The sequence below is a fragment of the Leptosomus discolor genome, chromosome 6 (genome assembly GCF_034619465.1).
Source record: "Leptosomus discolor isolate bLepDis1 chromosome 6, bLepDis1.hap2, whole genome shotgun sequence".
Taxonomy (NCBI): Eukaryota; Metazoa; Chordata; class Aves; order Leptosomiformes; family Leptosomidae; genus Leptosomus; species Leptosomus discolor.
In genome coordinates this window covers 9,155,192-9,170,652 of record NC_141396.1, presented here as the reverse complement: position 1 = coordinate 9,170,652, position 15,461 = coordinate 9,155,192, and the positions used below count along the sequence as shown (strand labels likewise).

Sequence of the window (15,461 nt, the reverse complement as noted above, 5' to 3'; positions counted from 1 at the left end):
ATAAAGTAGGTAGTTTCATATACCTTTTCTTAAGGCATATCTCCAAAGGTAGAAAGAGATGGTCACTAAACCGGCCTGCCGGTGCAGAAATACAAATGTGATCCTGGAAGTTGGTTGCCCCTTTTTTTTAGAGACTGTCCTAACAACTTTTGCTCCTTGTTTCTAACACTGTTAATCTTATTTTATTTTCTGTTCAATGGAACAGCATTAACTTGGAGTAGCGAAGAGTTGCCTATCTTGAACAGTTAGGATGCTTTCCTCGGAGATGGAAACTGGAGGTTTAAATCCCATTGGGTAGGAAATTAACCTGTTTCTCCTATGTCTTGGATCGTTACTCTAATTACTATTAAACTATATAAAATAAGTCTTTTTCCTTTTATCATATTTTGGAAGTATGAACTCTTTCCATTCTTTAGAGGGAACAGTGATAGTATCACTTAGAGTTCCACTTGCAAGTTCTGTGTGGGCATGGTGCTTCTGTTCAGTCTTGAGTGCAGTATTGGGCTTTGCAGGGTGGGGGAGGAAAATGAAGATGAAGTGTAAATAAGCTTTTCTGTTCAATGCTTACAGTTTTTCATCTTACATTCTTTACAAAATTTTGTAGGCTTGGGAGTGAGTTGTCAAGATTTTCAGGGTCTTTATCGTGGTCATCTTAGTTCTTGAAAATAATTGAGATGTCCATAATACATTTAATAAACTGGATGAAGAAAGGGGAGACTAACTGCCTTTAAAACAGCTTGTACATGTGTGGTTCTCTTAGATTTTCATAAATCAAAATTTGAGCTGGAGACAGTTGGATGCTCCACTTTTATAATTTTTGAAGCTGCTTTATTAACTTAATTCAGACATGAATTTAATGGAGCCGTGTAAACTTGCTTCTGCTCCGGTTCTGCCCTAATTGTTTAAAATCAGGTATAAATGATAAGTGCCAATTTTATACTGTCCTCTGCTTCTGAACAGGTTTTTAGTGGTATGTTAAACTGTGTGTCTGAAAAAGCAAAAGTCACTCAAAAAGACTTGCAGGACTAACAGGATGAGCTAGGATGCTCTATTTCCCCTATTCCTTCGCTCACGTTTTGGTAAATGTGATCTTAGTTAAATATTTTAAAGCAAGCCCATGTTTGAGCGTTTTAGTGATGTGACACCGTTGATTAGAAAAGTGGTTGTTACTTTTCTATAAATTCATAGTGGGAAACGTTCTAGTAATTTATGAATATGTTATACTAATGTATATATATGTAGTAGTATAATATGTACTATAGCATATTCCTCTTGCCCTACTGTGTATGCTATTATAGTACCTTTGTATTGATAAACTGGTTGTATTTTTAGTGATCTTGGCAATGGAGACTTAATGGTCCCCAGTGAGTTCTCAGGGACTCCTTCTCTGTGTCTCTATGTCCCTTATGGACAGTCTAGATTCCCATCTGAGTTCAGCTCTGTGAAATTTTCCTTGCTGTTACAACATTGAGAACTTTTCTATAAAATGTCTCAGTCATCCTCTCTGATACCAGTAATGCAGGAGTGCCCGTAGCATGTAGATGTGAAGTCCAGGTGACTGGACAAAGTATAGGGTGTTGAGGTCTGTCCTGTTGGAGTGCAGACCCTGGAGTGTGCTACCCCATGCAAAGTTCAGCTGGGGCTTTTCTCTGCCAGCAGCAGCTGGATCACCTCAAATCTGGTGCATTGCTGTGGTGTGCTTAATCATGTAAGTAATTTGTGTGGCTGGCGAGTTCACTGTGAGCCACTGCTGTATCATCTGGTAACCATTTAATCTATACTAGGGAGGAGTATGAATCGTTTTTCTTAAATGATATGCTGTGGTAGGACTAGTTCTTGAAGTTGACGCCTTTCTAAGAGGAAGAAAAGCCCCTGTATTCCTCCTTGTACTTTTCGGGGACTGTAAGTTCTGCTAATGAGTTTGGAATGAATAGTACCCATCCATCTGGTTAGTAACTGTTTCTGTTAAAAGCATTAGATGCTTCCATGTGCTGTATGTTATACCCAGATATGTACAGAGACAATGGTAAATACAACCAATACCATATCTTCCACTTAGTGTCTGTGTAATACCTTAAGCGTGCATGACATTTTACAGAGGAAAGTATTTTATTCTTTACTCCATAGAACTTACCATCCTTATTAGACTTAATACAATAAATACAGTGCACAGAAGGCTGTAATATCGATAAACAATGTTGAAAAATCATACTGCACTTGCTGTGTGCCACATTCTTCTCGAAACTGTACAGTAAATCTGGAAATTCAGGTTCTTTGAACTGTTCAAAAGAAGTTTAAAGATGATGGGCTGGGATGAATTCTGTTTCTTTACCAAAACCCACCAAAAATCATTTGGTTAACTGTGTTTTGTATTAAACCAGTCTGTACAGAGAAACTCAGATCAGGAATTTAAAGCTGAGCAAAAGTATTGTTTTTGCACGACGCTCCATTCAGTGCTCAGTAGTCATTGAGAAGGCTAGAAGGAGATAAGAGGGAAGGCTATTTGTTATGTGCTTCCCTCCCCCTTTTTTTTTCTTGTACTCTATTGAAAAGACCTGCCAGTTTGACAAATACCATCAGCAAGAAAGGAATTATTATATCTCCAGCCCTCAAGGGTTTCTTATCTCAAAACCACCCTTTATTATGGTTTTATGGTTTTCCTTTGGCATTAAATCCCACTTTTTCTTAAATAAATTTCTAAGTACAGAAAACACTACGTATTTATATATATATTTGTAAAAATATGAAAAACAGTGTGCAACACTTTCCAAGATCAGATGAAAATTTAGTTTGTGTTTTTTAGTTTCCTTTGCTATCAAAGGCATACAAGCTCAAACATGCTATTTCTGTTAACATGCAATGACTTGCTGCTGTAAGAACTTAATTTTAAAGTATAATAGCAAGATTTCAGTGTCAGCTGTGGTGTTAAAATGTCTGGTTTTTATAATTTTTAAAATGGAAATATTTTCTTGAAATAGAAATTGAGTTCATGATTGTTGATCACCTATTTCCAATAAATAATATTGCTCTTAGTCATGCATTCTTACATAATTCAAACACCGTGGAGGCATCAAATGCCAGTGTTATGCTGGGATATGGGGAACATACCACTTTTATATTTATTACTACTCCTACCTTCATCTGGACCTTGTGATCATCATAAGTAATTATTTGGGGCCCTAGTACTGAGATCTCTTTTGTTTAAACAGGACAACATCTGTCTGGTATGTAGGTACTTTCACCATTTTATTTAAGTAAAGAAAAAAGAACAATTGTGAAATGATACCGTATTTTGTCATAATATAATGTTAACAATGATAGTGACAGAAGGTAGAAGTTGAGCAAGATTTTGGGGAGGCATTGGTCCTGCCAGTGACTTAAACTTACGATACTTTCTTTTTCTTCAAACTACTAAATTCATTCTGAGTCCACCATCTGATGTTGAAATTATTGCTGTTTGGACCCCCTGTGTTACTCTGGTAATAATGTGCTTTTAGTTTCTGTTTCCAGTTTATAAAAAGATGCAACTGATTGACGCATCGCAGCCACAGTCTCACTCAGACTCTCTCTGTGGGCTCAGGCTGTGGTTCTGTGGAAGCCTAAGTCAGTCTAGCAGCGAGTTACTGCAGTTTTGCCCATAGCCATGCCGTCCTGCCCCCTCTCATCTGCCGAGTCCACCCTTGTGTGACCTCGCACTCAGCTGTTTCAGCACGTATGCTAACAGGGTGCTAACTGGACAAACTGGTGCTATGAATAATTTTCTGCATTAGAAATGCCAGAATGGCAGCGCAAGCAGAGATGAACTGTTCTGGCAGTGGGATCGTGAACAGGACCAGTGTAGCCAGCAGTGAGTGACTTAGGCTCTGTATGACACCAGCCTGCAGGGCAATTTGTCCCTCTTGGATTTCCTAATATCCATTTTTGTTGTTTTAAGCTGGGGAGGGAGGAGGGGTGTTTGGGTTTCTTTTTTATTTTTAACTTTAAGCAGACTTCATTGAAATATGTGGTCTGAGGGTGATATTCCTCTGTTTTTAATCAAGTCTATAACTTGCATAAATCATTCCAAATTTTAAAATTAAGTATACCTTATTTAGGTGGGGCTGTCATTGGAATCTTACAGGTAAATGAATTCAGCAATATTAGGTAAAAACCTACCTGCATTAAGACTCTGCAAACACCTAGGTTTTGGGTGAGCTCCCCACAGTCTTGCTGTATGCCAGGGACCTTTTCTGACTGATGATCTTTATAGGACACTTCTGCTTTGTGGTACTAACTCTGACACTGCAGCTTCTACAGGTTTGTACTCTATCCACTTCTGTGTATTACGGAGAGTATGCTAAGCAAAGAGGTCTTTCTCTTTTTGTGTGTGTGTGTGTCCAAATCGATAGCTTTGCCACTGGTTTGAAAGAGAGTATCACCTTATTATTCTGGTTTCAAAGCATGTTAAGGCAAAATGCAAGTAAGTTTTCATTGAGAATATCTGAAAGGACAGTATAATTACCAAAGACCTAAATATACGTGTGTGTGTGTATACATATATATAAAAAAAATAAAGCCACACTTTTATTTGGACTAAACTGGAGAGGTCTTTCTCCCTGTAACTCCTTTTTGACTTTGGATGTAATCCTTATCTTTTTGTGTATAGCAGGATTTTTTTTTAAATGAGAAAACTGTAACCCTCTGTCTGATATGAAAGTTTTCCTGAAAGTTTACCTTACCTGTCTCCAAAACCTGTTTTGCCTGCTCTGTAAAGAAGTGCTTTCTTTGCTCCATTTTAAAGGGATTTCCTTGAAGTTTCAATCTCTAGGTTCTCCCTGTTTCTGTTACTGTGCGATTTGAATATTTGAAGTCAGTAAAGCTCGAGTAGGAAATGATGAAGAAAGGACTGATTGTTCTGAAGAGCTAACATCCCAGTCAGGACCGGAAAAATGAAACCCCACCAAAACCACATGTGTAAATGCTTCTACAGCAGTACTAGAAGAAATGTGATTGAACAGTTAATTTGATGTGAACATACTAATACAATTTTAATCTTGAATACTTGGTGAAAGGAAAGTAATTGGTAGCATGCTGAAATCAAGATACCAAAAGTAAGATGATAATGAGATGGGTTGCAAAGCTGGAGGAGTCATACTTTATCTTAAAACGCTTACAAAAAGAAATAAGTTCACAGTCCTAGATGTTCCATGGAATACGTATGAATTTAAATCCTGTGGCTAATCTGAGGGCCTGTAATGGTAGGGCAATATTACTGGTCACTTGATGGCAATGATGGCAGTGGTTGTTGTTGTGGGTGTTGATACAGGCTGTGAAGGCTGAGAACTGTGTAATAAAGGGATGCTTCTGTGAATGTCATCTGCCCTTGATAAATGCCATCATAAATGGGTGTTGCTGACAGGTTCTTGGAGCACCTACTCAACAAATGTATCTAAAAGGAGTACCTGTTGATTTATTCTTGAGCAATGCAAATACAGCTTGTCAGATCTAGTGACTGCAGTGTGCTCTAATCCTGCAGTTTCTAGAAGTTTAGAAGGATCTTTGTGCGTGTTAATCCTTTCTCCAGAAAATCTATGTTATGCATTTAAAAGGGTTATCTACCTAAAAATCCAAAGCCTACTTAAAAAGAAATTAAGAGAAGGACCAAAAATTACAAAATGGCATTAATGGAGTATGTTGCAAGACTGATAGTGTGTATATCACTGATCTGTGATACACATTGATAAATGCGTATCACTGCAAATAAAGCCTCTAGGAGGATCTTATGAAGTCTGAATAAATAACGTATTTGAATAGCAGCATAAAGCAGATTATTAGGTTTAGAAAAAACATCTTAGCTTTCACCTAGTGACAACAGGAAAAAAAAAAGTCTGTAACATCCTACTGATTTTGCAGAACAATTTAAAAAACTCTGGAAACTAATATTCAGAATGGTTTTAAATGTGTCAGTCAAATTTTGTTTCAGAGTTCTTGAGACCACTAGGTAATGAAGGCATGTTAAGAACATTTGGCAGTCATGAGGTACAGTTGGTCTGTTTTTACAATGCAGACAGCAGGGGTTACTTGCACTGATCCCTCTGGGAAAGGAGCATAAATAGGCAATAAAGTTAGTTGATAGTTAAAATACGAAAGGGTTTCTGATAAAACACGAAAGGGTTTCTGATAAAATCTGGTTTGCATATATTTTGCAAATTTATAACTTTTCAATTTATTTAATGTATGTTTTCATGTGCTTTTATCTTTCAGCTTGTGATGAATGGAAGACTTTACCAAAACCTAATCTGCATCGAGATGTCAACAGATTTGGTCACACTGCTGTTGTCAGTAATGGGTAAATGAAGTGTCTTTTAACTTTTCCTGGCTGTTTTTCTGAATGAAAAAACTGTGGCAGAAATTATACCTATGTGAAATATGGTTCAATGGCACACAACTGATCTAATTTATTAACACAAAGTAGTGCTCATCAGGGTCTTTACTTGTCTTAGGTAATCAGTACAGCTAATCATCAATCTGACGTCGTGCGGAATCTTTAGTGACATTTTATATGAACCTTCTAGTGTACTAGGTGTTTCCTCAGTATTGTGAACTACAGTGAGTTTGAAATTCAGTACCAACTATAATCCTCACGTAGATGTGATGGGAGAAATCTTTTTCTCTTTGCGGCATGCTGTAATTCCTTCCTCTACAATCAAAAACATGTAACTAAAATTTGCTTGGAAAAAGCAAGATTTTGACCATGCTGATACAGTCACCATCATTAACCACTTGCAGGAAAAAAAGCCTGCCAGCGCCTAGACTCTATTAAGTATGTTGCTTGTCCTCTAGAAAATGTAGCATACTTTCATGTCATTTGTTGTGTAGAGGAGCTCAGTATAGCTTCATCGTCTGGAAACAGGAGATGGAGTGGATCTGGAGTTTTCTGGATTTGGTGGCTGAACTCTCTGCTTCCTCCACTCCAACCCTCAAAGATGCGCCTTACAGGACAAAAGTCTCCTTTTTAGTGGAAGAGTGTGGAAAACTGTGTCAGATTTAAACAAATTTCTGCTGTTTGCTTGTGTCAGTTTTACCATTGCTGGTTGGCAAATGGCCTAATCTGGCTGCTGGAGTACTATAGATCATTGTACTGCTGATCATTCCTCTTCTACATTGTTAATCATGATAATAAACTCAGTGTTTAAGTAGATGCGGGCAACATATAGGTCCTCTACGTATGGATATTGTATAGGTCAGAAATAATGGAAGCGATAAGTAATACTACAAATAAGAGTTTGGCTGATTTTAACAAATACAGCATTAAGTTGTAACTCTGTACACAGCACTTGAAATTAATCAATGATCAGATTACTTCATTAAGAGAAAATTGCTTGGAATTAATGAATTCGACAACGTAGTTTTTTATTCTGATTTGTGTTGTTTTAAGACATAAGCTATGTCTGATGCTTTGAGAACTGTCACTTTTGATGAATTAGATTCAAGGTGAAATCTCCCAAACTTAATGGTATTTTTAGTAGGGTTTTATGTACAAAAAAAGTGTAATATGAGATACTCTCCAAAGCTTTCTGCTATTGATAACTGTATGATATATTCTGTTTTAAGGGTATATGATATCACAGATATAAAAGTTCTTTATTATTGTCTTGTTGCCTAAGTCTGTTCTTAATTTTAAATGAGAAGGGCAAGATCTCAAGTCTAGTCCTCTGGTTCTGATGTCATCAGTTACTGTACCAGAAATGTTACCAAAAAGAAATATCCATCTGCCAATTATTACTGTCTGTCTTTGAAATCTTCTTGAAGAAAAATGTTCTCATTTCCTGCAGCCCATTATTTCATGCTCTGTTCTCATTATCTAACTCCAAAAATGAGTAGTTTCCTCCATAGCTCTTCTTTCTTCTTTCCAGACATTTGGTATATGTCACTCACTAATACATGTAGCACAGTGCACTTTGAGCAGTTTCTTTTTTCGTTAGTGTAAACTCCCATGGAGAAATACATTGAAAAGCTTATCAATCTTTATAATGGAACCTCTGACAGAGTCTTTATTAGAGAGAGGTGAAGAAAGTTTTTTTTTTTTAATAATATTGTGGGGTTTTTTATTGAATATCATGACAGATAAGAAATCAAGAAAAAATTCATATAGCTACAGTAACAGTTCCATTTACTTGCTTTTCCTAATAGGTCCATGTATATATTTGGGGGTTTTTCAAGTGTTCTTTTGAATGACATCCTTGTGTACAAGCCTCCAAACTGTGAAGCATTCAGAGATGAAGAACTGTGTAAAAACGCTCGTCCAGGGATAAGGTGTCTGTGGAACAAGAAACATTGTGAATCCTGGGAATCTGGACATGCTAATAATATCCTTAGAACAAAATGTCCGAAGAAAACACGTAAGTGAATTCTAGTCTTACAGTGTCAGATCTGCAATGTGATGTAGGAGATATGGGGGTGGGGAGCGAAACCCAAATGCCCTGGCCCCCACCAAACAACCAGGTGGAACTAGTGATTGGACTGTTAAGATTGTTCCTCTTGGGAATACCCAATGCAAGAGACTTACAGATTAATTTTAAAATTTATTCAATTCTAGATTTTTTTTTTTTAAATTTTATTTTAAATGCAGGGAAGTAGGTGCAAAAGAGCACAAGTTTAAGGTGCTAAGGGGTACAAAACATAAGAGGATTGAAAGAGAAGAATTCACAAGCATAAAATGACTTTAGATTGGATTTGGCTCAGTGTGTCTGAAGCATTTATAAAAGGGTGAGCTTTGAAATATTGTAACTGAATTCATTTTTCTCTTTCTCCATCTTCTGCTGTTTCAGGATACACACACACATACATATATCTGTTTTATTTTTCTGAGTCCAAGAAAGCATAACAGTCAGAGCACAGAATGAGCACTGCAAGTGATATCTGGCATTACAGGCATATGGCTCTCTCATGGCTGTATGTACTAGTGAGAGAGAGGGAAAGCATCGCTGCTTCAAGTAAATTACCTATCAAACAGGAGCGTAGTACAGTCACAGCTGGAAACAAACTTGAGGCAAACCAGCCCTTTGCTGCAGTGTGTCAAAATGGGTTCAAGTTTGTCATGTGAATTTCTATGCAGTGTTGTGATAGCTATATTGTTTGAAACCGCAATTTAGCGTTATGAATAACTGTTGCACCCTATTCCTAAGTATTTTGGCTTGTCACAAATAAATTGCTTATGAAAGTGGTGTTCTTGTACTTCACATGAACAGAATATGCACTTCTGCTACATACACCTACTATTTTTCCTGTGCATCTTTCAGCACAGTATAAAATTGCTGACCAAACTTTGGCTGTGTGTTACAGGTTGAGCTGCCAGTCTACTTTTTAATGTTTGTTGAAAAATTATTAGCGCTGCTATTAATCAATGCTTCAAGACAGCTTATTTTTCTGTTAGCTTTTATTTGTTTCTGAACCGGATATAAGGTTGCAAACTTGGAAAAAAAAAAAAAAAAGGTTCATTATATAACAAAAAGGGTATCCAGGTAAAGCTTTCTAAAGAACTGCTGTTGTACAGCTTCGTAACATTTAGGAACCTAATCTAGAGAGTTCTAGCTCTTTATAAAAGAATTATCTTGAGACTCTAAATTCGAAAGTAATGCAGATGAAAGTGGATCTTATAAAAAGCTGATTGTATCAACAGGTGTTTAAATAAACAAAACAAAGCCCAGACAGGCTGAAGGAAAAGAAAAAAGAGCAGTTCCTAAAGTACAGCTTCTGCAGTGGGAATGAACTACAACTAAACTTGCAAGAGATGAGGTGTGTAGAATTCGAGTTCTGAAGAAGTTGCGTGGACAGCACTACTTCCCTGCTGTCAAATCAGTTTCAGGTGGTAATACTCTGCCAAAAGGCTATTTTTCATACTCTTTCACACTACTTGGCTCAATTGTTATCTGATTGAGAGTATCATCTGAGAAATTGCTGATAGGCAATATTAAAGGATAAGCAGAAATTTTAGTAGGTTTTCAAAGACCAATTTTTGGATAGCAAGACTTCCCTGGCAAAAGAATCTTAAACTTGCACAATCCCAAGACTAAAGAACCCAAACTGCACAGGAGTTAAACACGGTAATTGGTGTAGGAGGTGGTAAGGATTCTATTTTGGGTCATGGTGATTTTATTAAATTTTTGCCTTCTTTAAGCAGAAGTAATAATTTGTTTTAAATAACATAAATTTTAGTCCAAGTCCTGAAGGCTTGTATTTAAGGATTTAACATGAACTCTTCCTCAAGTATTTTTTTTGTAGAGAAAGAGCAGAACTGTAACTTACCAATCATTTGGTTTATTCATTAATCTATAAAGATTTATTCATGTGTTGCTAACTTCTGTCTTGGATTGTTTTTTTAATTTTTTTATTTACTGCTTTTACTTTTGCCTGCTTGCATAGCAATCTATTACTTTTATCAGAAACCTGCATCTGAAGAAAATCTTTCTTTAAGGAGCGAAGAATGAATAGTTTAAGAAACTTTGTGATACTTTTAATTTATGCACTGTGCTAAGAGAGTTTGTATGCTGCAAATCAGTGAATATTCCTTTAGTTGATGTGAGTCTTATGAACCTTCAAATACAGTTGTTACTAAAAGAATTTTTAAAGGAGTAAATCTTGTTAACTGAATAGAATTCATTTCCTACAGTAACTTAAACCTTTATGAATGGCTAGAGTTCAAATGAGGGATGTAATAGAAAATGCTCCAAGCAAGTGTTTAAAACGTGGTGGTGTTCTCCTTCTGTGCGACGTTTCTTTTTGACTTTCATATGTACGACAGCTGCTGCAGACGACAGATGTTACCGATACGCAGACTGCGCGAGCTGCACTGCCAACACAAACGGGTGCCAGTGGTGTGATGACAAGAAGTGCATTTCAGCAAATAGTAACTGTAGCATGGTGAGTCTTCGCGAACCTATCATCATGTTATTCATACTGTTTCTTTTCTAGCTAAACCAGAGGCCTGTTGCAGTGAATGAAAGGGGTGTAGTAGACTAATAGTAGCTTGTTTTGAACAGAAACATAAACGTGTTTGGCTTTTGCAGTAAAAATGTTGCAGAGGGCACAGTTGAACTGCAGTAAAGATAATCTATTCCAGGGAAAAAAATTAATGTATCCTTTAGGATTGCGTTACCCGCTGTATATCTCTCAGGACAAATACTGTTTTCTCCTAATTAATGACGTTTGGAATGCCCCAGAGTCATTAGCTTGGATTTTGTGCATATGTGGTGTACAGTATGCAGGCAGAAACTGTCAAATCCCATGGAGGGTGGCTGTTTTTGTTTTGTTTTTTTTTGTTTTTTTCCCCTCTTTCAAACAGGACCAGGTCTTGTTAGTCTTGGTATTGTGACCACTGGTCATCTTGGTATTGTGACCACTGGTCATCTTGGTATTGTGACCACTGGTCATCTTGGTATTGTGATCACTGGTCATCTTGGTATTGTGATCACTGGTCATTATAGAAATGTCTTTCTTTAAGTCGTGGAGTTACTTGTCATCTCATTAGAGGAGTATGAGCCTCTATCACCATGAGATTAACTGGCTTATGATAACTTGGTAAGATTGTTCTGATCTTTGTAAATGCAAGCAATAAGAACATATAGATTCATACAAGTTTATATTTTTCTGATTTTAATATTGCTTAGTGCTGTGTTTTATACTTTACATTATTGTCCACCAGCTGCTGCATCTATTGCCTGTTCATTTGATTTTTGACAATCTTATCATAGTATTTTAGATTTATAAATTTTGCCTCCTGATATTTTTCAGCCAACTCCAGACACCTGGCTGTACTCGAGTTCCAAATCCTTTCTTTACACACATTCATTAGTAGAAGTAGCTTGCTCTCTGGTTTGAAGTTGATGCAAACCAATCTTGTTCTCTAGACAGACAAATTAAGGTGTGATTTGGATTGACTCTGGCTCAAATCGTGCCCATTCAGAGTGAGCACAGTTAGCTCTAATCACTGACATTCGTAGACAGTCACTGCTAATAAAAGCAATGCAGACACAAATTCATCAGCAGCCATGTTATAAGTCTGTCAGAGGGATTTCACATTCCAGGCACTAATCGTTAGTTTCCTTTGTGATCTTCAAGGGCTCTTCTTTTCCTAACACATTGTACTGTATTAGGTGCCAATTTTCTAGCTGTGGTTTTCAACTCTTAAGCAACGAACAGTTGCTAAGAAGCAGGCAGTCTTCATCCCTAATAAATGTGGAGCACTGGGTATTTTAGCACAAGCTTCTTAGTTCAGTATCCTTTGACAACCTTTCATGACCAAGATGGTCAGCTTAATTAGCAACTGATGCAGCAGTCTTCTCTCTATCATTTCCAGCCTTTTATTCAGGGTTTGAAGTGGATAGCAAAGGCTGTTAGTCGAGTTAATAAAGAATGGGATAGTGAAAATTCGTCAAAATGATTTCTGAAAAGAGCTGCTGTCATAAGTATATATTATAAGGTGGCTACTGCAAAATTAGTGTACTGGCTGGGAGATGATGGAGGCAGGATTTTGCAGCTATTGACGTAAACCCACCAAAATAGCATCAACAGAATGGCACCATGTGGAGAAACGGAATGGATCAGGTTGATTATCCATTTTCATAGACTGCTACTTCTGGACTACACCCACAAAGTGAAAATGTTTTGACAGTACTGTGATGGTAATGTAGGATAACAAGCTGTAGACTCAGAAGCATCACAAGGAGAAAGCCCCATTTTTGCATCTGTACAAAGGCCTTGATTTATGACTTAAATCATAGAACATCCGGATGAGACAGACAATAATGTTTCAGAATCTGTTGCTTTTGCTTCATAGAAACTGACCCGCATACTAAAGATATGTTGGCAATCAGTTTGGCATTGGCCTCGTGGTCTGGATGTTTGCAAAGCAGTGACTGTTCTGCTGATTGGAAGGGCTGTAAAATACAGAAATTTCCCTGAAACAATTCTGTTTGCACAGATGGACTTCATAAGTAGTACTAATGCATTGATGATACAGATATACCTGCCTATGCCCACCATCTGATGTGGGTCAGCACATTAACAGGACACTGCATTACCCTATTGTGCAGACTCGTGGATCATCAAGGTATGTATCATACTCATATCTGATGTAATTGCAAGCAGAGGCTTGCAATGCCAGGTCATTCTGGAGGTCTGGCTTATTTCAGCACTAGCAAGCTGGTTTGTTTTCCTCTCATAAAAACTCACGTAAGTGGGATACTTCTGTATACTGTGGTTTTAGTTGACCCCATCATATCTGATGCAAGTGTTGAGGGGTGAATGCTTGTCTTGTCTTGCCCAACTGGGAAACAGTTTACTTAAAACACGTGGAGTGGTTGAAGATGGTACTGAAATTCGCCTGCAGAGTATATTGAACAGCATGCTTGCAGTAGTGCCTTGTTGACTGTGTTTTACCATCAAATATATCTGCTAGAGATTTTGTCTATTGTAATAAGGATTTTGAAGGTTGCCTTGAGAAATTACACCACTGAAATTCCCCAGACTGCTTACAATGATTTTACTTAACACACTGAGGTTATTTCATAATAAAATGTAGTGCATATTTGTAAAATAAAGTTATTTAATTTTTATCTTTGAGATTGGATGCTAAAAAATAGTAAGTTCACCTACTCCTCTTTTTATTTTAATTTTTTTCAAAAAATGAGCAAATACAGGTATTGGTCTGCCATAGGAGCAAGTACAATTATAATGCTGTCATTAAAACTGTCCTATGTCAAGTACAGACTTCATGAAATATGACATACTAATATCTGTGTAGCTTCCTCTTTCAAGCTCTTTCATGGAGCCACTTGCATCTAGTCCGGTTTACAACTTTGAAGCATAGCATACTGTATAAGACTGTCACAAAGAAGGAAGTGACATCATTGATGTACCTATTCTTTTTCTCCCATTTGTTGGATGTCTGCATCAAAGATGGAAATTTTGGAATATTTTGACTTGTCTATGTTTATCTTATACATGGACTAAACTATGACAGTCGCTCTATCACCTGACGACCCCTCACCAGCCAGGCAGGGGAATCGGGGAAAGGAGAGCAGACCCGTGGGTTGAAGTGAAAACAGATTTAGTGAAACAGCACTGATACCAACAGGTGTACAGGGTTACACTCAGCCAAATGAATATGCTGCAGTCACAATCAACAGGAGAGCAGGGAGAAGCTGGACCAGCAGGAACCCCACAGGATCTCCCTCTCCTCAGCAAACCTTCCCCCTTTACAATGACCATGACATTACGGGATGGGCTACCCCTGTAGCTGACTCAGGTCAGCTGCCCTGGCTGACTCAAGCTGCTAACAGCCTGCCCAGCGTGGCTGGGCTGGGATTCTATCACAGCTAAACCAGGACACTTGTGAAACCAAATAGTGCTGCGTATCCCTCTAAGCCCTGTGTATCCCTCTTTCTTCTGAAATTGGGAGAAACAGCTTTCTGTCATGCTCATATCTGCCTTTTCTCCTTAGTTTCTCTGTCTTGTCTTATATATTCCTTCCTTTTGCTTATTCAAAAAAAGTTCTGTGTCCTTGTTGTAGTATATTTCTGATTTTTGTGTAGTAGATTGTATTGTAAGTCTATTACATTGATCTTACACTTTGACACTTTCATTTGTACTCTCTATTATCTTAAGCATCTTCCTGGTCCTCACTGATTCTGATGAATTTTGCCTATTTCTTGATAAAGGAAAACCACAGGATCTTGATCTGCTTAATATGTTTATGAAACTGTGATCACTTTGTACATCTGCACATAAAAAGCATGTCCTGTGAGAATGATACTCTTGCTGATTGTGGTGTTCAGAAAAATTACTATATTTATATTTTGTGATGGATGTATACTGAGCAAAGCTGTTCATTTTAGAATTCTGCCTTCCAGTTTTTACAAGAAAAATAAAGGCTTTGGGGGAGAGATGAATTTTGCTTTAAATTGCTGCACCTTTGCAAGGTTCTATTTTTCTTGACGTAGTAGCATGGAACAGTAAGCAAAGAATTCCTCTGCTCCTCAGGGATGAGCCATTCTTTGTGTACCTTGTGACAAATAAAATAGTAAATGACTAAAGAGGGCTGACCAGTTGCAACAAAAGGCAAAGTTTCCTTTACTGAGGAAGACCAGAGAGAGCCTGAATTTTGGAGTAAAAAAAAATTTACTTTATCAATTGCTTTTTTTGCTTTTCATAAATGGGGCAAAATATTGGTTGATAAAGTGGCAGAGAACCTTAATATATTAAGAGAGTAATCATTTTTAATGATAGCAATATATCAAGTCTCTATTATGGCCATAAAGCTGTTTTATTTTGGTAGGCACATGTAGAAAAGTGTGATTGTGTTGAAGCTCTGTTGAAAGTACTGGGATGTCTCCTGCTTGCCAGCCGCCTTTGAGCAACGTGCTTGAGAAAGAGGAGAGCGAGCTGGGTTTAGACATGTACCATGCCATTTATATTTGTGA

General features: G+C 37.4%; 1 protein-coding gene across 1 annotated transcript in view; it reads left to right on the top strand.

Annotated features, from left to right (window-relative positions):
- The window catches only part of ATRNL1 (attractin like 1), a 531,929-nt gene that overhangs the window by 100,937 nt on the left and 415,531 nt on the right, over positions 1-15,461 (top strand). Inside the window, exons 11-13 of the mRNA XM_086466503.1 lie at positions 6,244-6,328; positions 8,173-8,381; positions 10,784-10,902. Coding sequence (XP_086322629.1) covers positions 6,244-6,328; positions 8,173-8,381; positions 10,784-10,902 — 413 coding nt within the window. The remainder of the gene's footprint in view (positions 1-6,243; positions 6,329-8,172; positions 8,382-10,783; positions 10,903-15,461) is intronic.